The sequence below is a fragment of the Martes martes genome (genome assembly GCF_963455335.1).
Source record: "Martes martes genome assembly, chromosome: 2".
Classification (NCBI taxonomy): domain Eukaryota; kingdom Metazoa; phylum Chordata; class Mammalia; order Carnivora; family Mustelidae; genus Martes; species Martes martes.
Genome location: NC_137889.1, coordinates 46,122,599 through 46,145,744, shown reverse-complemented (window position 1 = coordinate 46,145,744; position 23,146 = coordinate 46,122,599). Strand labels below are relative to the sequence as shown.

Sequence of the window (23,146 nt, the reverse complement as noted above, 5' to 3'; positions counted from 1 at the left end):
TTCTGAAGCACATATGTGAGTTCTTTATTCTTCTGGGACCAAAGAACAGTTGTTGTTCCCTGTGAGGCAGTCATTACCACCTGTCTGCAGGGCGGTACAGATAGCTCTGTGATCATGAAGTCATTAGGTGACTGAGTGTTGTAAAGAAGGAGCCTTGAACTACATGCTGAATGCAGAAGGATCAAAGGTAATCATGAAAGACATCTCTTACAGGAATGCTAAGCTTCACTTCGGGCTCTTCATGATGTTACTGAAAACAGTCTGTGGCATCGGAGATCGGCAGGGTCCGAGGGTAACAGACATGCACTGGGAGAGTGAGACAGCACAGGAGCTCAGGTGTGGAAAGCCCCACGCACTGCAGACAGACTGGAGGTGAAGTGCTTGAGCGCCAGACTCATGCTGCTGCCCATGTCTGAGCTGCTCAGCTATTTCCTACAGGGACTCAGCCCAACACCTCCTGGACACTCCACACCCCACACAATAACCTTCTTCCTTTTACCTCAGTCTCTGACTTGTTGATTATTCTTTGCTATGTTATCTCCCCCGCCCTTTTAAATAGACTGAAGGCTTTTAAGAATGCTAGAAAAATTCAGTGCTATCAAAGAACCTCACTTATGATCATATGACCAGTTTACAGTCATCTATCTGATTGGTGGGGGTGAAGACAGAATTACTTGTTTCCTTTTACCTCATGATCCAGGCACTTCACTGTTTTTTGTTTGTTTGTTTTTGAATAATTTTCAGAAGGTAGCTCCGATCAGCTATTTCACAGTGTGTGGGAAGGGACATGGAACATGTTTGGCAGAGAGAACTGGAGTCTGGAAAAACAGACCTGCCCAGGTGGTGACATAAGCCTGCCCAGGTCTAGCTCCATTCAGGACATAAGCCTAGACATAAGCCTAGCCCAGGTCTAGGCCTTCCATTCAACATGGGCATTTCTCACCTTCATGGCTCTGAAGTCCTTCTTCATCTTCTCAGGGATTCCAGTCATGAATGAAAGCTCAGGCAGCAGCAGGATTTCACCTTTTAGCAGCTTTGAGGAGAGAATGGAGAGGAAAAATAAGGCAGTAAAGATGGTCTTGTTCCTCTGACCTCACAAGACATGCCATGCCCAGAGCTGGGCCAGCAAGGACTTAACTGGCATAATAAGGAACATAAAACCTCAGAGAAGAGGGCAGCGAAACACTACAAGTATTTTACCCTTTTCCACTCAGTCACAATACTCACAGATTGTTCACAATACAGCCTGCTCTATTAGGTAAAGGGGAAAGTGTTGAAATGGTCCAAAAAAGGGGAAAAACTAGGGGGGAAAAAAAAACCCAACCTCCCTCTTGGGCCTCCAGGCATCCCATCCAGCTGGGGTCTCCAGATCTTATCTTAGCTGGCTGATCTTCAGCCTTCTCACTTAAGACAGAAGAGTCAGTGTCAAGGCACTTCCCCGTCTCTGGTCCCTGTTACCTGTCTAAAACTTCCCTAATAGATCCAGTGTTTTAATCTTTAGCAGAAAGTTCTTCTTATTCCTTAACCTACCTTGCTCATATGGATAATTAGCTTCTCCTAATGCGGACGTCAAAAGCAAATCCTACCACATGAAGTGACACTACTGGCTAGATGAGACAGCCCTGCAGTCTTCCCCAATCACACCGTAACACTGCTCCCCGGCTCCCAGCACCATGGATGAAGAGCTTAAGCTAGAAGTGCCAATCTGACACCCCTCCACTCACCATCCCTTGGTTATTCTGTCTCTCACTGGGCCTGTGGATCAGCAGTGGCTGGTCCTCTTCCTTAATTGTGATCCCATAGTTTTTGCTAGAGCAGGGCAGAGGCAGGAAAACATTTCAGAAGCAGCATCCCTGCTCTATGGCAACACAGTCTGGGTCTCTTAACCAGCACTGGGGTACACAATTTGTATAATACCCTTGTCAAGGATCCACCAGAAACTCCTTATAGCATATTTATAACTTGAAAAGACAGACTCAAGTTAACACTGCAATGAAATGGAGGAGAAATCATCTTAAAGGTATAGGGAAAAATATGCTTGAAACTGCATCAGGTTGGAGTGCCTCACTGGTTCAGCCGGTTAAGCATCCAACTCTTGTTTTGGCTCAGGTCATGATCTCGGGGTTGTGGGATGGAGCCCCAAAAGGCTCCATGCAGAGTCTGCTTGGGATTCTCTCTCTCTACTCCTCTCCCCCTGCTCATGTGCACTTCCCCCCACCCTCAAATAAATAAATCTTAAAAAAAAAAAAACACAAAAAACAAAAAACTGCATCACGTTGAAAGGCTTGGACAACTGGAAAGGCAAAATGACAGTCCAATGATTAAAACGTGAATTTAATCTTTCCAACCAGACTTCTACCTAAACCAACAAAAGAAAGATAATTCAAAACCCTGGTATTAATTTATAAAGTAACTTCCAAAATTACTAAAACAAATGAAACTGTAAGGGTAGCATATCCAAGTGAAATCCCACAAATAAGCTCATTTAATCTTAGGTGCATTACCAATCCAATTATTTTGAAAGTGTCCCGGTGTAAGCTACGATGGAACTCAATATCCTGCTCTAGAATGGTAGACTACATTCCACAGCCACCCAAAGGCCCAAGCCCAGTCTCTTCTTTCCACCTGTAGTATTCCAAGAATGTTATCTCCTTCCCATCAGACATTGTGAAGCTATCTTTTGGTGTCTTATTCCAATCCACGTCATCAATACGATAGGTACGATTGTTGTATCGGGTTATAACAATATTGCCAACCAGAAGCTTAGTGCACTCATTCTGGAAGTTTTCTTTGTTCTGCTGATACATGGCATGCCTTTGGAAAGAGAAAAAAGACTTTTGAATCATATCTGTATACAGAGAGCACAATGAAAAGGACAGAGGATGCAAAAAAGTGCTTCAGGGATATGATCACAGCTACACTGCATTAGAAGGCTCCAGTTGTCTTTTATAAGAGATAAGACTCTCATCTCTTTTCAACACTACCAAAAAAACTCAAAATCAATAAAAAATAGTGAAAAGAGGGGTGCCTAAGTGGCTCAGTCGGTTAAACATCTGCCTTCAGCTCAGGTCACAATCCCAGATCCTGGGAATGACCCCCGTGTCCGAGTCCCCGCTCAACAGAGAGTCTGCTTCTCCCCCTCCTGCTCTCTCTGCCCCTCCCCTGCTCTCTCTCTCTCTCTTTCAAATAAATAATCTTTCAAAAAATAGTGAAAAAATAAAAGTAAAATTAAAAACAATAACTAGAAGTTAATAACATTCACAGTTTGCCTTCAAATAAGGTACTTTAATCATCAAAATAATTATTTAGTATTACCATTAGGGTAGTCTATGGAAGGACAACAAAACATTCTCTAAACTATATTTGCCCTTTTGAGCTAATGGAAGGGATTACCAATACCTATCATTAGACAGCACTGCTGAAAATGCTAAAGATGTAGATGAACAGACTCACCATAGATAAATGTACCCTCACGGTAAGCTCTAAACAGTGCTGTGAACAAGCCAACATAGGAAACATTCAGACATGCAGAAAGCATGTCTGAATATGCCCAGGGATTCAAGGAACGTTTACAGAAGTAGCTGATGCTTGAAGGAGCAATCTGCCAAGCAGAAACGCCAGGGCAGAGGAATGAGTGACACTCCAGGCAGAGGCAGCAGTATGCAGGGCATAAGCAGGGATCTGGGGAGATGGGAAGGGCAAGGAGGCTGAAGAGGGACAGAAGATGGTAAGCACGGGCTGAAGACAGGCAGGGACCAGATGTAAATGTTCTTTAAGTCAAGGATCAGAGCTTGGACTTTTTTCTGTGAGTCAGTGTCACCCAGGGCAGATTCTTCAGGAACACTGGTCCCTTGAGAGGTTGTGAGGAAGTGTGAAAAAGGTTCCACAATCAAAAAAATGGAGTCCATTGTGCAAGTTATAAGCCGTTCAGAGACTCACAACATACATAAGCACCTCAGACTGCTAAAGAAACATATTTACCTTTATTTACCTCCAATGTATTTAGCCATGGATTCTTCCCACCGTTTTCCTTTTAACCTCACTAAATGAACATTTATTGCCATCCTGGGCAATTAGTATCCTGCAGAACTTGACTTGAAAAAAGACTGTAGTAATTGATGAAAAACCATCTCAGAGTTTAAGCAGTTCAACCCTGACAACAGACTCTGGAGGCGAATGCCTGGGTTCAAATCTTTTGTCTTTCACTTACTAGCCTCAACTCATAGAGTTGAGGGAATGCAATGATTTCATAAACATGAAGCACCAAGAACTGTGCCTAGCACAAAGAACAGAACTGTGGGTTTGCAAATATCATCTCCATCATTGTCATCAATGCCTGATACGTGCCAGATGCAGTGTGTGTGTGTGCACACGCACGCGCACACATATGCATGCATGCGCATGTGGGGGGGCACCCTACTCTCTCTGCAGGTCAAATACAGAGGAGAGACAGCTATAAAGATAGTTCACTACAGGGGAGCCTCAGTGGCTCAAGTTGGTTAAGACTCTGACTCTTCATTTTGGCTCAGGTCATGATCTCAGGGTCGAGAAATCAAGCCTGGTGTCAGACTCTGTGCTGGGCATGGACCCTGCTTAAGTCTCTCTCTCTCTCTCCCTCTCCCTCTGCCCCCCACCACTTGTGTGCTCTCTGTCTCAAAAAAATGTAGGTTAGCTGTATATATGTAGTTATGGAAGTCAAAAGCAACCACTAGTATAGAATCCATATTCAAACACTTTTTATTTATTTATTTTTTAAAGATTTATTTATTTATTTATTTATTTGACAGACAGAGATCACTAGTAGGCAGAGAAGCAGGCAGAGAGAGAGGAGGAAGCAGGCTCCCCACTGGGCAGAGAGCCCAATGCGGGGCTCGATCCCAGGACCCTGGGATCATGACCCGAGCCGAAGGCAGAGGCTTTAACCCACTGAGCCACCCAGGTGTCCCTCAAACACTTTTTAACTTGTAATTTATTTTCAGAACTCTTAATGAGTGTTTATGTTTTGCTTTGTTTTTAAGATTTTATTTATTTGACAGAGAGAGACAGCACAAGTAGGCAGAAAGGCAGGCAGAGGGGGAGGGGGAAGCAGGCTCCCCGCCGAGCAGAGAGCCCTATGTGGGGCACCATCCCAGGACCCTGAGATCATGACCTGAGCCGAAGGCAGAGGCTTAACCCACTGAGCCACCCAGGTGCCCCTTAATGACAGTTTTTAATATTCTCTCACCAAATCCCTTTCCCCTAATCACTGTCTTTTGCATCAGTAAAGGCAGGAGGCTGACATGGAGGAAGAAAGCACAATGAAGGAAAAAACTAAAAAGGGACTGAGGAACACAGCAGATAACAATATAGGCCTATGTCTTGTTACTACAATATTCAACATTGAAAAGTAGATAAAAATCGATGTTTCTTAACTGCAACTATTTCACTTTGACTTCTATACTGGGATTGAAATAAAAAATTAAAATAAAAAAAATCATGCTGAAAAGAAGGCAAACCAAACAACAAACAACAAAAAATGAGTATATACCATATGATTCTACATATACAGAATTCTAGAAGATGGACACTAATTTCTAGTGGCAGAAAGCAGAACAGGGTTTGCTGCCTGTGGTGGACAGAGAAAAACAAAGGTAGAAGGAGGTCTGAAAGAGACATGAGTAAATTTTATAGTGGGCAATGGATATGCTCATTATCTTCATTGTGAGATTACATTGGTATATAAGTAAGTTAAAACTCATCAAATTGTGGGGTGCCTGGGTGGCTCAGTGGGTTAAAGCCTCTGCCTTCAGCTCAGGTCATGATCTCAGGGTCCTGGGATCAAGCCCTGCATCAGGCTCTCTGCTCAGCAGGGAGCCTGCTTCCCACTCTCTCTCTGCCTGCCTGTCTCCCTACTTGTGATCTCTCTTTCTCTGTCAAATAAATAAATAAAATATTTTTTAAAAAAACTCATCAAATTGTATACTTTGAATGTATGAGGTTTATTTTGTCAGCTGTGCCTTACTAAATCTGAAAAAAGAAAAGAAATTAACAGAATAAAAGATCTCAATGAGACTGAAATACAGATTAGGATTGAGTGTCCACTAATTACTAGTGGCATTTCAAGTTAGTGGAGGGAAAAGGACCATTAAAAAAAAAGGGTAAGAGGGGAGCCTGAGAGGCTCAGTTATTTAAGTGTCTGCCTGTGGCTCAGATCATATCAGGGTCCTGGGATCGAGTCCTGCATCAGGCTCCCAGCTCACCTGGGAGTCTACTTCTCTCTCTCCTTCTGCAATTCACTCCCACTTGTGCTCTCTGGCTCTGTCAAACAAATAAATAAAATCTTTTTTTAAAAAAAGTTTTATTTATTTATTTGGGAGAAAGAGAGAGATAGCAGGAGGGGGAACATAAGCAGGAGGAAAAGGAGAGGGAGAAGCAGGCCTGCCGACAAGCAGGGAGCCTGATGCAATGCAGGGCTCGATCCTAGGCCCCTGATAACATGACCTGAGCTGAAGGCAGACGCTTAACAACTGATCCACGCAGGTGCCCCCCAAAAAATACATGTTTAAAAAAGTGGATGAAAACTTGCTATCCATTTAAAAAATAAATTCTTCATCAATTTAACATTAATGTGTAAGAAATTAAACAATAAAATCAGGTGAAAATGTAAACATTCATGTGTTCCTGGGAATTAAAAAATCATAAACTTTGTAAAAGATATATTGTTTTGTAGCCACGGTAACAAGGAGCCATAAAATCCAGGTTTGTTTGTTTTCTTAAGATTTTATTAAATTCATCTGAGAAAGAAAGAATAAGCAGGGGGTGGTCCAGAGAGAGAGGGAGAGGCAACCTCCCTCCTGAGCAGGGAGCCCAACGTGGGGCTCAATCCCAGGAGCCCGGGACCACAACCTAGGCCAAAGGCAGATGCTTATTCAACTAAGTCACCCAGGTGCCCCCATAAAATCCAGTTTTAAACCTACTTAATACATCTATATCAACTCACCTCAGCAACCTACTTTTCCAAGCTATCCAACCAGAGTCATCCCCTTGTTTCTGTATATTGGCCAATCCGGGAACAACTTAATCCAATAAGCATCACAAGGAGTACTACTCAATCAACAACAGACTACCTTAGCAACCATGCTTCTGCTGCTTGCCCCTCTGCAAGACTGCTGTCCTGAACTCCATACCTCTCCCGTACTCTCTGTAAGATCAGCAGTCTCTTCTCACTGCAATAAGCAATCAGCCTTCTCTTTATGTCAGACAGAACAGAGGTCTCATCATCCTTTGACATTTCTGGAGGTCTCACCACAGTAACTATGGAAGCTCTTCCTTGGCAAAACTCCTAGGAGTTTCATACCCACAGATGCACTCACTGGGCCCCTTGTGCTTAATTCTATCTGTCCTTCAGATCTGCTGCCAGGGAAGTCAATCCCAACAACTAGCTGAGCTCAGACTAGTTTCATTAGGCTTTAGCTGCTTATCTAATGCGCTTCCAGGTTGGAAGTCATTGTTTGGACCCAGGTCTTTGTATGAGGTCTTCAGACTTTTTGTTTTGAAGAAATTTAATTTGAAAATTATTTTTGCCATTAACTTGATTACTCTTTATCTGCTTACTTTGCTTTTGCTGTTATTTGTCTATATGCATAAAATCTTCTTTCACGTGTTTTTGTTTTGCTCTGCATTTCCTTCTTTCTGTTAAATGTACGAGAGAGTGTTCTATGGGGAATAAATGGAGGCATAAGCCAGATAATTCTCTAAACCAAGCCAGTCTATTCCAAAGACATCACAGTTGGAGGTCCTATTTGACCAGAGACCAATTTGTAAAAAAGCAAGTGGTCAAACATTAGGAAGGCACTTCTTGTCTTGGCAATTTGTGAAACAAGATCACTGTGTTTATTTAGTTCAAATTCCAGGGTCAATGATAGTTGGGTCACTGATCTCATGGCCCTTCCTATCTGTGTTTGGAACCTAAAATATGGTTCACAAACAACACATCCTTAGACAACTTTAGTGCTTCTCCTTCTTGTTGTCACAGGTTTGCCTCTGCCAAGGTCTCAAACACCCTGGGAGAATTTCTGTTTCCAATATAAAGGCGTACCATAGTCCTAATTCTGGCACTCTCCTTAGCAAAAGGTAAAAATAAAATTACAATGTCCAAAGTGTACACAGTACATTCTCCAGTATAATTCATATGCTGGATCATAAAACCTCAGTGAATATAAAGGATAGAAATAATACAAAGTGAGTTCTCTGATCACAACAGAAGAAATTCAGGAAACTCACATACATGTGGAAAGTGAACACACTCCCTTAAATCATCAAGGGGTCAAATAAGAAATCACAAGGTAAATTAGAAAATACTCCAAGTTAGATGTAAATGAAAACACAACATACCAGAACATACAGCTACAACATTACTTGAAGGAAAATTTATAGCTGTAAAAGCCTATATTAGAAAGAAAAAATATCCCAAATAAACAAACCTTCCACCTTAAGACACTGGAAAGAGAAAAGCAAACTAAATCTTAAGTATGCAAAAGGAAGGAAATAATGAGTATTAAGAGTGGGAATTAATGAAATAGATAACAGAAAATACAGTCAACAAAACTAAAACACTGGCTTTTTGAAAAGGTCAACAACACTGACAAACCTTTAGCTAGACCACCTATGAAAAAAGGAGACTCAGATTTCTAAAATCTGGGATGAAGGAGGTGACATTACAACTGGGCTCACAGCAATAAGAACTTTAAGGGAACACTGATGGCAGTATGCCAACAAACTAGATAAACTAAATGAACTGGACAAACTCTTAGAAAAACACAAATTACCAAAACTGACCCAAAAATAAATAGAAAATCTAAATAAATATCTAACAATACAGACACTAATTTAGTAATTTAAAAACTGCACACAAAGAAAAACCAAAACCCAGATGGCTTCTGTCAAATTTCTACCAAGCATTCAAAGGAAAATGAATTCCAATCCTTCATAAACACTCTCAAAAAACAGAAGAGGAAGGAAATACTTTCCAACTCTTTCTATAAGACCACCAGACAAAGGTAACACAAGAAAAATACAGATACTGCTTAGGAATATGGAAAAATATCCTCAACAAAATATAAGCAAACTAAACCAGCAACATAAAGAAAAAATTATACATCACGAACAAGTGGGATTTATCCCAGGAATGCAAGGTTGATTTAATATTGAAAAATCAATTTAAAAAGCAGGATGTTTTGGGTTTTTTTAAATGATCAAAACCCAATTCCCTTTCATGATAAGAACACTCAATAAACTAGGAATAAAATGGAATTTCCTCAATCTGATAAAGGGCATCTACAAAAAACTTACAGCTAATATACTTACTGGTGAAAGACTGGATGGATATTTTCTTCCTAATATCAGGAAAAGAGGACAAGGATGTCCACTCTCACCACTTTTTTTTTTTTTTCCTGGTTAAATTGTCTTTATTAACAAAGGGAATATCCAAAAACACTACACTGAGGAGGGGCGGGGCCAGGGCTTTTTTTCCCCCCTCACTTTCTCTACTCCTATTCAACATTGTACTAGAGGTCCTAGCAGGATAACTCAGCAAGAAAAAGAAATAAAAGAGATCCAGATTGGAAAGGAAGAAATAAAAATATCTTTATTTGCAGATGACATGATCTCCTATATAGAAATCCCAAAGAATCCATGAACAAACTGGTTTTGTTTTTTTTTTAAAGATTTTTTTATTTATTTGACAGAGAGAAATCAGAGCTAGGCAGAGAGGCAGACAGAGAGAGGAGGAAGCAGGCTCCCGCTGAGCAGAGAGCCCGATGCGGGGTTCAATCCCAGGACCCTGAGATCATGACCCGAGCCGAAGGCAGAGGCCCAAACCACTGAGCCACCCAGGCGCCCCCATGAACAAACTGTTTTAAGGAGTACTTGGTTCTGTGTGGATCATTAGAAGGATGCTATTGAAGGATCACAGAATTTAGGACAGAAAATCTTTTTTTTTTTTTCTAAGATTTTTTATTTATTTATGAGACAGAGAGAGAGAGAGGGAGCACAAGCAGAGGGAGAAGCAGGCTTCCTACTGAGCACAATAAATTGTTTTAACTAATAAATGACTTCACAGGGGTTGTAGGATACAAAATTGGTATTAAAAAAAAGTCAGTTGTTTTTCTACACACTTGCAAGGAACAAACCAAAAATGAAATTTTAAAAAATCCATTTACAAATGCATCAAAGAGAATAAAATACTTAGGAATAATTACAAAACCTATACTCTGAAATCCATAAAACACTGTTGAATTAGTGGTAAGTACATATAAAATTATGTACTTAGAAAATGAAGATAATTTTTTTTAAAGATTTTATTTATTTGTTTGGCAGAGAGAGATCACAAGTAGGCAGAGAGGAAGGCAGAGAGAGGGGAAGGGAAGTAGGCTTCCTGCTGAGGAGAGAGCCTGATGTAGGGCTCGATCCCAGGACCCTGGGATCATGACCCCAGCTGAAGGCAGAGGCTTTAACCCACCAAGCCACCCAGGCACCCCAAAAATAATTTTTATATCCAAAATAAGCCATTGTGCAGGTAACAAAACCAATCCTACACATACTATGTAATTCACTTATAAACAGCTTTTGTGTAGTAATAAAATATGACAACTTTAATGAAAGTAAATGAAACTTTAATGAAAGTAAAACTTTAATAAAAATAAATTTCAGGGGGCGCCTGGGTGGCTCAGTGGGTTAAAGCCGCTGCCTTCGGCTCGGGTCATGATCCCAGCATCCTGGGATCGAGCCCCGCATGGGGCTCTCTGCTCAGCAGGGAGCCTGCTTCCTCCCTTCTCTCTCTGCCTGCCTCTCTGCCTACTTGTGATCTGTCTGTCAAATAAATAAATAAAATCTTAAATAAATAAATAAATAAATAAATAAATAAATAAATTTCAGTAAATGGAAAAATATGCCATACTTGTGAATAGGAAGATTCACTGAACATTCTCCCCAGTTGATGCCAAAGAAAATGCCAACTGACTTTTTTTCTTACTTTCATTAAATTAGTCAAAGGATCACATGCAAGAACAAACAGTGGCATTTACTATGAAAATTCTGAAAACGGACTCCTTGACAAATATTAAAAGCTAATAAAATTACAATAACTAAAACACTGTTTTAACAGTATCACACTGATTTTAACCATGGATCAAAATAGAATATTCAGAAATAAATCCAAGTATTTTTATTTTTATTTATTTATTTTTAGATCCCATTTATTTATTTGACAGAGAGAGCAACAGAGCACAAGCAGGGAGAGCAGCAGAGGAAGAGGGAGAAGCAGGCTCCCGGATGAGCAGGGCACCAGATAGGGGATTTAATCCCAGGACCCTGGAATCACAAGCGAGCGAGTGAGTTGAAGGCAGACGTTCAACAACTGAGCCAAGCAGGTGCTCCTACATTTAGTGTAGGTGCTCCTACATTCTTAATCTGTTCTACAATTTAAAATCTAAACAGAACAATGGCCAATCTGTATTCAGCTATTACTGAACTTTCCGGAAAATTGTTAGCTTGTTAAAACTAAATCCCACCATTCACTCACATGACATCCAGTACTGAATCATTCCGAATGACCTTATGGGAGACATCAGCTAGGAGAAAAAGACCTCCATCTGTCCTTCGGATGCTAGCTGCATAGCCTGGCCAGATCTGCAACCTGAAAAGACAAGAGAGCTTTACCTCAGGGTTCTAAAAAAACCACAGATACTTCCACGTCCCCATTTGAAATGGTTGAGCAAATACCGCCTCCGTCCCCATGAATAGTGAGAAAGCACCACGAAACAAAGTAAATCAACATCTTTGTGAACTTACTAAAAAACTAAACTATGGAACAGATTTAACTGATAGATCATACTTACAATCATAAAATACTGTTGAGATTTCTGTACTACATATGGTAATCACAATGAAAAAATTGTTTCCAGAACATTCAAAAGTGAGGAAAAGAACACTACTGACCTGTGTTGCTGTAGTACCATAGCACTTGTAGGGTCATAAAAGTTTCTCCCCACAAGCTTCATATCTAAAAGTTTCATTACCCTGAAATGAAGAGCAAAAATGGGTCTTCTAGAGAAGAATAAAAAAAATTCAAGCCCAACTACTCTGAATTGTATTTTCCTTTTTTCTTTTTTGTATTTTCCTTTTGAAGCCTAAAGTGTCAGAATTGTTGGTGCCCTTTGCACAATATACCTTTTAGGCTGAGAATACTGTTGCCAAAAGAAAAAGAAAAATTATGAAAGCATTTATCTTGAGGTACATACAACTGACAATAGCTTGTCCTACGTACTGGGTGACCAAAAACGGTGTTGATTTCCCAGGTTCAACTTACATTATTTTTCACCATTAACTAAAAAGAATGCAAGAGTCAATTTCTGTTTGTAAAGAAGCTATGTTTGTTCCTGGCAGTTCACCTTACTAAGTAGAAATTGAGTTCTGTGTTTCATTTAAAAAAATGTGGTGTAGGAGTAAGTTTTATGAAAATCTAGATCTTATAAAAAGTAAAAACAATTACAAGCTGTCTGAATCCAAAAATCAAGAGACGTGGAAAAAAATTCTTCCAGCAAAAATTTTTGCATGCTACCACATTAAGTAGCCCCATCAGTAACAACATGAAATTATGCAATATAAACATCTGCTTTTAAAGTTCACGAATGATTCCAAAGGAACCCAACCAGCCACCTGAAACCTACCTTCATTTTACCCAAATCTTACTAATCATTTGACATAACTTTTCAATAAGTTAGCCTCAATACCATCCATTTATTTATTAAATGTTTCCAAACTCATCTTTATATGTGTGTGGTATAACACCATCCAAGCTTCTTGAAGAGCACTGTTACAAATATAAGACTGAGATTAAAAAAATAAGCTGTTTACTCACCGACGGAAAACAACATTGTAGAAGGGAATGCACAAGTCGGAACAGGGCTCCAGGATCTTTGTCAACTGAATCTTAATGTTGATATCTGCTCCATCAGTTTTCCTTTGACTTTTTAGCTCAAGAACCTAACAAATAAATATATGCAAGTAAAAAAAAAAAAAGACAAAAACTATCAAGCCCTACTCTAATTCAATCGTTTTCTAGAAAATACAAAAATGTCTGAAATACATTTTCTACTTGCCCCTTATTTTGCCTGTCCACACTGGCCCAAATCATAGCGTAACAACTACGATTTAAAAAAAGATTTTGATGGGGGACTTGGGTGGCTCAGTGGTTGAGCCTCTGCCTTTGGCTCAGGTCATGATCTCAGGGTCCTGGGATTGAGTTCCGCATCAGGCTCTCTGCTCAGCAGGGAGCCTGCTTCCCCCTCTCTGCCTGCTGCTCTGCCTACTTGTGTTCTCTCTCTCTGTCAAATAAATAAATAAAATCTTAAAAAAAAAAAAAAGATTTTGGTAAGAGGCAATAGATGCCTTCCCACCATCTCAAATCTTAAGCCACTCTCTGTCACTGAGGTCAAAGGCTTCCAACCACTCCTCTTATGAAACTTCTTGAAGAAGAAACTTCTTGAAGAATTCACATGAAAGTCTTTTAGTCTGACATTTCTTTTTTTTTTTTTTAAAGATTTTATTTATTTATTTGACAGAGAGATCATAAGTAGGCAGAGAGGCAGGCAGAGAGAGAGGGGGGAAGCCGGTTCCCCACTGAGCAGAAAGCCTGATGCAGGGCTTGATCCCAGGACCCCAAGTTCATGACCTGGAGGTTTAACCCACTGAGCCACCCAGGCGTCCCTTGTCTGATATTTCTTTGTTATGGAAAAGCCTGTCTTTACTCTAAGAATAGCTAAGTAAAACTCAAACATCAGGATGTCTATGATTTTCTACCAAAGTGCCAGAACTCTCTTAGGTTTCAATCCAAAATCTATTTCCTCTTTGGTCTTACTTGTTGAAGTTTAATAGGCAGATAGAGAATGGACCCATCAAAAGCAGTAACATTTCCGGTGACAGCTTGATGGTCCTTCAACATGCCAAACCTCATGCTTTTGCACTCCACGTTGGGGCTAGAAGACAATAGAGAGGATTTACTTCAATTTGTTTAAATGGCCAGCAATCTTTACTACTGCTCTGTAACAGGTTTGGTAGAGAACCAGTCAATTGTAACTACTGCTCCATCTAGTGGTCATATTAAAATTCAAATATATCAACTCTGAGAGGAATTTCAACCCAATACCTGCTCACAGGAAAAAAACCTGTAATTCCACCACCCAAAGACAACTGCCTTAACACGCCAGTGTACCTTCTTCCTGACTTTGGACAAGAGGTCAGAAAACTTTCTCAGACAAACCATAAAAGACTCAATCTCAAAAAACAGACTGATGGGGTGCCTGGGTGGCTCAGTGGGTTAAAGCCTCTGCCTTCGGCTCAGGTCATGATCCCAGGGTCCTGGGATCGAGCCCCGCATCGGGCTCTCTGCTCAGCAGGGAGCCTGCTTCCTCCTCTCTCTGCCTGCCTCTCTGCCTACTTGTGATCTCTGTCTGTCAAATAAATAAATAAAATCTTTAAAAAAAAAAAAAAAAAAACAGACTGAGGGTTGCGGGGGGAGGGGGGACGGGAGAGGGTGGTGGGGAAATGGACATTGGGGAGGGTATGGGCTATGATGAGTGCTGTGAAATGTGTAAACCTGACGATTCACAGACCTGTACCCCTGGGGATAAAAATACATTATATGTTTATTAAAATAAAAAAATTAAAAAAAAAAAGAATTGCAAAAAAAATAAAAATTTTAAAAAAATAAAAAAAGAAAACTTTCTCAGTAAAGGGCCCGATAGCAAATATTTTAGTCTTTACAGGCGATATAGTCTCTACTCAATTTGGCCAACATACATGAAAGCAACATGGACAATATGAAAACCAATGGGCCTGATTATGTTCCAGTAAAGTTTTATTACGAAACAGGCAGCGGGCCAGATTTGCCCTGCAGGCCAGCCATACTCTGCCAATCCCTGCTCTAGAGGCTGCAGAAATATACACTTTAAAAATAACTTTTTTTCCACTTGTGGCAATTTCTACTTTTTATTGATTCATTGTCACAAATCTTACAGCTTTGAAAAGCTCCAGCAGCTACTTAGCACAATGGCTGTCCCATTTCAGATCAATAACGTATACCTTTGTTGTACAACTATATAGTTTAAACAAATCTAAGGCTAAAAAGGGTTAAGTATGTTCAAGTACATGATGAAAGATTAAAAAATCAATCAGTAATCCAATACAGCTGTGCCCAAAAGTAAACATTCATATGCTAGTATCACATTTCAAAATGCTTCTCCAAAAATTCATCCACATGAATGGCGCTATGCCCTAAACACAGTATTTTAAATTGTCTCTCTGGACTTCCTTCACATAATACAAGGAAGCCAAAGGATAACCAGTCCACTACAATACATCTTCTCAGCATCCTCTCAATGGTCTGGCATGCTCTTTGTATCATGGCTTCAAAGGTCCAGACCTACGATCTTGAAATTTATAGAATTCATGTCTTCTCCACTGTCCAGTCAATGGAAAGACCTGTGAGGACTCATATTCCTTTCTGCTTCATTAACATTTGTCAATCCATTTCCAGAAAAAGGATTCTTCCCTCTCATTAATGCTCATCTGTTCATGTTCCAGAGCAGGCCCATTTCCACTACCCTTCCCTCTCAGGGGTTCCATTTCACCCTTTTTTTTTTAGCTCCTTCTCTTCACCTGCTACATGTGCTCAGCTTTAAAGCAATCTTGCTACTCTCTTTAATTATCAATCCATTTCTCATTTCTCTTACATACTTGTTACAGAAGTGCCCAATTCACTGGCTATTTCCCATTGCCTGTGCTCTCCTTGGTTCTTTTAATCTAGTTTTTTCTCCATAACTCTAACAAAGCTACTAGAAAATCAGCAAGGGTGTTCTTCAGAGTAATTTCAGTAACTTTTTTTCTGAGGCCAAAATCAACTGCCTCCTCTTCATTCAAAGGAGCAGTCTTTTGTCTTTATAATTTATCTTCAGGATATTTCCCATAACTGTTCCTTTCTTTTCTCCTTCACTCCATTTACTCCTCTTACACCAATTAGCACCTGTGCTTCAAAAATCAGTCTTCCATCTTCCTATTTTCTCTCCACAGATACTCCAAAAACACTCATTCATTTTCACAACTCCAGCTAATATTCTCTAGCTAATGACTCTCCTGAGATTTTAACACAGGACTTGAATTCACAACCATGAAATCAAGACCTGAGCTGAGATCAAGAACTGGATGCTTAACAACTGAGCCACTCAAGTGCTCCCTTCCTGAGTTTTGAAAAGAGAACACAAACTGACATGAATTCTTAATTTTTAAGAAGTATGAGAAACACTGAAGGTATTGCTATAAGATTAAAGTTATTCTCTCTGATTTTTTCACCCTCAAACTTCACCCTAGACTGTCACTGGAGAGCCAGTGGCATGGTATGAGACTTATGCAAGCAGGGTCCAGGTTTTGTGGGGTGTGGGTCTTATACCAGTGGGGTGGGGAGGAGTTTCCCTTCAAGAACAGGAATATTAAAAAAAAAAAAAAAAAAAGAACAGGAATATAAAATTGCACATATAAAATAAGTTAAAATATTATGGAAGGAGTCTATGCAAGTAAAAGGCCCTCACCTTAAGTTTCACCAACTTAAAAAAAAAAAAAAAAAAAAAAGTTTCACCAACTTCACAGCAAATCCGCCTTACAGGTGTATAAAGTGGCACCTACTAAGTTAAAATCTGAAATGGTAATAGAGCTAAACACGAATAATTTAACACTAAATTTATCACAAGGATCTGAGTTTGTGGAGGGACATTCATCAGGAATCACAGAGAAAAATACTCAGTTATCCCAGGGAAATTATTTCATTAACTTTCTCTAAAAAGTGAATAATACATAGAAAAAAAGTTGTGCATACCTGAAAGTCACATGATATTGATAAACTGCTTCATTATGACACTGTATTTTGATAAGGTTCAATCCCAAAGATTGTGGTGTTCCTTTTGAGCCTTGCTTCACAAAAAGCTCTCTGGAAAATAAAACCATGTGTATATATCAAAAACAAAAATGCAAAGAACTCATCCCACAAATTAAAAAAGAGAAAAAAAAACACTGACTCAAGTAATACCTTACACTTAGCTTACACAAGTCACACAAAAACAAGCTTTGAAGGCTAGAGACTAAGTTCGTAGCAATCTCTAACTAGAGAAGCAAGATCACCCTCTTTGCCTTGGTAATATCAATGGAATAATTGAGGTCAGCTAACCAAGAATACAAGAATTAGTTCCACCAAAAAAGATGAACTGTTGAAATATCTTTCCTAGATGATTTCCTAATCTTCGATGTGACAAAGAACTGGCTAAGTCTGAATTGAGAAGGAAACGAAAAATCATTTGAGCCTACTCTCTGGTACATACTACCTAAACCATCAACCCTATTTCACTTCATCAGGAATTCTCCCACCTCTTTGTTATTCTCCCCACTGGCAAAAACCCAAAAAAAACAAAATAAACAACCTTGCAGTACTTACCACCCACAAAGGCTTTTAGACACAACAGAAAGAGTGTTTACAATATTATGAGAAGGCCTCCTCCCACATCATTATCAAGCAGAGAAGGTGGTGCTCCAGACTTACTTTTCCTTGTGTTCTACAGTTCCAAGTAGAGAGTGAGCCAGAGGGTGCGGTGAGGATGGGGGCAGAGGTGGTGGTGATGACAGTGGGGTAGGATCCTGAGAAGTCAGGCCAAGAGCACCAGGAGCCTTGTATACTCCTCTGCCCAAACCACCAGCTGTTCTTCCCAAAGGTAAGAAAGATGTATCCGAATTCCCTCTTCCAAGCATTCTGAAATGTTGAAAAGAGAAGCAAATCAAGACTCTCTCAACCATGCTACTATCTATACCCCATCTAAATGATTCCTCCAAGTTTACATTCTTTTCCTGAAGGAGTCAGCAAAAGGGACCCAAACCTTGGGATTCTCTCCAGATCCAAATACACCTATTCAGCTCATTCACTAATTGCTATTAATACTGACTCTCAAAGTCAATTCCCATGGGCAGAATTGAGATGGAAGGGTGAATCAGTCAGGTTAAAGAACCACCAGAACCATGTTAACTTAATAGGGCAAATGGAGTTATAAACTGCCCAGCAAAGGACTGCTTTTTACCCTTTTCCTGTGACTGATTGGATCAGTGGCTACAGATTATTCTCGGAAAATATCCATTCTTTAATATAAAACCATGCATCATTTATAAGATAATACGACCCTTTTCAGAGTTTCTCTTTGGGCTTATAGAGATATTGCATCTGAATCTGCACTTACCCTTGAAAGCAACTTTACCCACCTATTCCAACCAACGCAGGCCTCTTCTACCTTGCTATCCCCAGTTGCCAACACAGAAGGATCCGGAAAAGTGGGATGGGGTTCTTCTTTGTCCTTGCGCACCATACTGGTAGACAAACCTCGACCTAAAATGCCTCTACCTGGATGGAAGGGCCAAAACCCAACTATCACTGTGAGATGAAGGTGTTAATAAAGTACAATTTTTTTTTTGAAGATAAATTGTATGTCTTTGAGAACAAAGCAATCATACATACACACTACCACACTTCTTTTTCAAGTTAGTTTTCCACATACCTAAAGGAAGTATTTCCCGTTTCAGAGGGGTCCGGGACACTGTCTCAAGGCCCAGTCCTCGGAACATAGAGACCAAACCTACAGATTCCTATGGAAAGTTAATAAGTAGAGTTACTCGAAAATATATTTCAACAGTTATTCTAAGATATGGAATGTGTTTCATTTCTAAGGTGAAATAAGTGTTATTTCAATGACTGCAAGTGACACACATTCTGTAACACATGAAGTGTTTAAGAAGACATAATAAAGATGTTTCTAACAACAACAAGACACCCAGAAACACTGATGGTTTTCTTAAAGTCTTGGTAAATAATAAAAATCATCTTTGAATGTTAGACACGTTATAATAAAGGATAAAAATACCTCATACAAATTATTTAAGTAGTTTTTTTAGAGGTCGGAGGGGCAAATAAAGAGAGACAGAGAATCTCAAGCAGATTCCATTCCCAGCATGGAGCCCAACACGGGGCTCGATCTCACAACCCTGAGATCATGACCTGAGCTGAAACCAAGAGTTGGAGCTTAAAAAACTGAGCCACCCAGGTGCCCCTTTAAGTAGTTTCAATAAACACTTTTAATACTAACTATGTCATCGTAGGTTTTTAAGCATGAATACAAGTATAGTCCATGAGTTGATGTACAGAGTAATTTTTTCTAGTTTGTTTCCTATATATCCAAGGGAACAGGGAACATGTGTACTAGCTAATAAATTTTCAGAAAAAAACCAGACCATTGGGGCGCCTGGGTGGCTCAGTGGGTTAAAGCCTCTGCCTTCGGCTCAGGTCATGATCTCAGGGTCCTGGGATTGAGGCCCACATCGGGTTCTCTGCTCAGCAGGGAGCCTGCTTCCCTTCCTCTCTCTGCTTGCCTCTCTGACTACTTGTGATCTCTGTCTGTCAAATAAATAAATAAAATCTTAAAAAAAAAACCCAAAAAACCAGACCATTTAAAAGAACCTAAGGTTTGGGGTTTTTAAAACAACCTGCAACAAAATTTGCTACTGTTTTCCTGTGGCAGTCTTGAAAGTTTACTGGTGTTATACCAACTAGAGCTGACACCAATAGACTCAAGCAAGTAATTAAAGAAAAAAATACAACATGTCATCTTTTCTTCTGCCTACATAACATTACATTTGACACTGTCTACTTAAAACTGTCATAACTGCGTTATCAGGTTCTCCCTATATTTGTTAACTCTTTATTCTTTGAGATTTCTTAATTATAGACAAACACCATTCTTAAAATTACTATAAATTAGAGGATTAAGAATGTACATACATGCAGTTGTACACACATTAGAAGCATAAGCTGAGGATCTTTTTCTTTAAGATTTGGGCAGAGCCCTCTAAGAGGAAACTCCTTAATAATTATTACCTCAGAAGCAGGAGTGGCTGCTAATACCATAGAACCAAACTCAAGGGAAAAATCTAAACACTTAAAAGCAGTATCTTTAAACCTGTCATTTACGTACATATATATATTTGTATCTATAGAAGCTAGAGGACTGAGGTCCATACCCAAGTCTTTCTAGCATTCTTTATGAGGCACTTTTTCTAAACTCACAACTCTAGGATTTGAAATATATGCCCAGAAAAAAACAAACGAACAACCCAACCAACGAATGAACCAAAAAAAAAAAACCCCAAATTTTTTTTCATATAGGGATGCACAGTTATTATAAACCTGTTATTTCCTCTGATGATAAGCTGTATGCTGCTACTGTGCATCCAGACAGGGTCTTACCCTTGGCGCTGGCCCACTCCGTGGGCTTGGTTCCCCTGGCTTTCCAAACACATGGCCTCTGCCTGCAGGTCCTGCCCAGCCCAGAGCTGAGTCCAAAGGTTTAGGAGCTTGCAGCCAAGAGCCTGGCATCCGTACACAGTGAGATGGGTGCACAGAAGTGCCCCTGAAGGGTGGTCGGACAGGATCCATTGAAAGGCTGCAGAGAATACCGATGTCAATCCCGTTCTGATCAATTACCTGCCGGCATTTTATAAAGATTAAAGATTTCCAACTGTTTTCCTCTTCCTTCAAGACAGACTCACAAAGCATTAAAAGGTTTCTTTAGGTCAGACCAGTAATACAACCAACGTCCTATATCATATTCACTTCAAAAGGTCTACTTAGCCTGGAATATTCTAAACACTCTCCATCAGCAAGCCCTTAAAAGCAAAGCTCTCGTCAGTTACATAAATTTTCTACCCAAACAGCCTCTCAGAGAACTCAGTCCTGTAAGTTAACCACCTGTTGTGCAAGGAAACACTTTTTATGTATGAACGTGATTTTGGTTTATGAGCCAGTTCACATTAAACTATTCCCATCTTCCCCTTGGATCTCTCTAGTTCAATCTCTGAATCTTTATCCAATTGCTCTCTATAAAACTCCTTTTTCAAACTCTGTCAGAACTGAGGTCTCTAGGATGTAGATCCACTAAGCCTCTTCAAAACCACTTTGTAACCTATAGAATTCAGGAGTCCTTCTTTAAAGAGCTTCCTTCACCGCCCTGACCCACTCGTGAGCCCCAAAGAATCCTTAACTGACAAATAAACCTCTTAACGTTTGCAAACCTGCCTTAAGCATTAGCTACAAAAAATCATGCCATCTTTGTAAAGACAAGACCGGCAGAATTCCCAAATCAATATTACAGGTGGAAGCAGTTCAGGATCTGGCAAAAAAAAAAAAAAAATTAAATTTTTAACTAGACTATTCTCTTTTACACAAAAATGGCAGGATATGCCTCGCTTCCCTAAAGGACACCATAGTTCTCTCCTTTAATTGCTTAAACTCCTTTTCGGTCAGCCTGGCCTCTTTGCTCACATCTTCCTAGCATCACCCAAAGAATCAGTTGCCCAACTGGTACACACTGAGGGGCGCTGTAACACCTGCCAATTACAAGATCTCTGGAATCCTCCCATCTCCACTCCTCCCTCACCTCCACATCACTTCTATGGATTCTGGCCCGTCCTCCAAAAGGCCCTCCCTAAATGTGGACTTTCTCCTTCGATTAGTTAGCTGAGTTGGCTGCCTAAAATGTGCAACAGGGAAAGGCCTGGGGCCAGGCCTGCCTTCCCCACCTCTCCAGGTGCCAGCTCTGGGCTGGGGCACTATGACTGGGGGCCTAACCAGAAGGGAAGCCCCTAAAGGCAAATCCTATCCCCCACCCCCACCTCAGAACAAAGTCCCAAACCAATAGCTTTGCTGGGGTTCCCACCCACTCTTCCATCCAAATAACTCTCCAGTTCACTCAGACCCAGCAGGAGTCCCCTCTCTCCTTGGGCCACAACCTTTATACCTTTTTCCAGGTCCTGCGTTCCTCCCACACACTGGGCGTCAAATAACGACTTCCTGCCTTTGGCCTGGCCCCACTTGGGGCCCAGTCTCTCGCGCCGGGGTGGGGGTGGGGTGGGGAAGGGGGTGGAAATGGAGTGGGGGTGGAGGGAGGGGTGGGGGTGGAGGGAGGCGTGGGGGTGGAGGGAGGGGTGGGGGTGGTGGAGGCCGGAAGGACCCCTGCTCGCTACCGCGGAATTGAGCGAAAGGCCACACAGCCTGCAGTGGGGCTACCTGGCCTTCCCTGGCCTTCCAAACCTCCGTTCGGTCCACACAGCGGGCTCGAGCCGTCACCAGGGTCCCCTTGCCCTCAGGAGAACACAGCGCTCAACGCACCAACACGCCGAAAGGCCCACATGCTCCAGGCCAATTTCCGGTCCTCTCGCGTGGCTTCAGGGGCTCACCCCATTGGCCCAACGACGTGCCACTCACAGGATTCATCCATCTCATTGGCTCCTCTGTGACAAGAACCTCTCCCTTTCTAGCAGCTTCGTTCTACAGAAGGTTCATCCCCAAAAGGGTGTTTGAGATGGGGATCTGGAAGTTAGGAGTAAGCCTAAGCATTGAAAGTATTATGTTTCCAACATATGAAGTCTTTTCTGTGGGCAACTCCCATAAATACATTTGCTCAGGGAGGTCAGGGTAGTTTAGCCGGTTAAGTGTTTGCCTTTGGCTCAGGACGTGATACCAGGAACCCCCGGACGTGGAGTCCTGCATCGGGCTTCTTGCTCACCAGGGAGTCTGCTTCTCCCTCTGCCTGCTGCTCCTCCTGCTTGAGTGTGTGCTCGCTCACTCGCTCGCTCTCTCTTACAAATAAACAAACTTAAAAAAAAAAAAAATTGCCCATAATGAAGTCGACTTGCCCCATCTTTCCCAGGCAGAGGATATAAGACTATAGGCAAGGGTGGGGGGCCTGGGTGGCTCAGTGAGTTAAAGCCTGTGCCTTCAGCTCAGGTCATGATCCCGGGTTCCTGGGATCAAGCCCCGCATGGGGCTGTCTGCTCAGCAGGGAGTCTGCTTCCTCCTCTCTCTCTGCCTGCCTCTCTACCTACTTATGATCGATGTCTGTCAAATAAATAAGTAAAATCTTAAAAAATTGTTAAAAAAAAAAAAGACTATAGGCAAGGGTAAGCTTGAGTTTACGTTCAAAAACCTAATTATCTCTGAGCCTCGCTTTCTTTATAAAATAGGAATAAA

General features: G+C 40.9%; 1 protein-coding gene across 1 annotated transcript in view; it reads right to left on the bottom strand.

Moving 5' to 3' along the window:
* PIWIL2 (piwi like RNA-mediated gene silencing 2) overlaps positions 1 to 20,554 on the bottom strand; it is a gene marked incomplete at both ends in the record, with an annotated part of 72,652 nt that extends 52,098 nt beyond the window's left edge. Inside the window, 12 exons of the mRNA XM_080796513.1 lie at positions 944 to 1,033; positions 1,725 to 1,809; positions 2,626 to 2,814; positions 11,561 to 11,674; positions 11,977 to 12,057; positions 12,899 to 13,023; positions 13,898 to 14,015; positions 16,907 to 17,017; positions 17,624 to 17,830; positions 18,331 to 18,465; positions 18,620 to 18,711; positions 20,366 to 20,554. Of these exons, the coding sequence (XP_080652639.1) occupies positions 944 to 1,033; positions 1,725 to 1,809; positions 2,626 to 2,814; positions 11,561 to 11,674; positions 11,977 to 12,057; positions 12,899 to 13,023; positions 13,898 to 14,015; positions 16,907 to 17,017; positions 17,624 to 17,830; positions 18,331 to 18,465; positions 18,620 to 18,711; positions 20,366 to 20,554 (1,536 nt within the window). The remainder of the gene's footprint in view (positions 1 to 943; positions 1,034 to 1,724; positions 1,810 to 2,625; positions 2,815 to 11,560; positions 11,675 to 11,976; positions 12,058 to 12,898; positions 13,024 to 13,897; positions 14,016 to 16,906; positions 17,018 to 17,623; positions 17,831 to 18,330; positions 18,466 to 18,619; positions 18,712 to 20,365) is intronic.
* Positions 20,555 to 23,146: the final 2,592 nt, after the last annotated feature.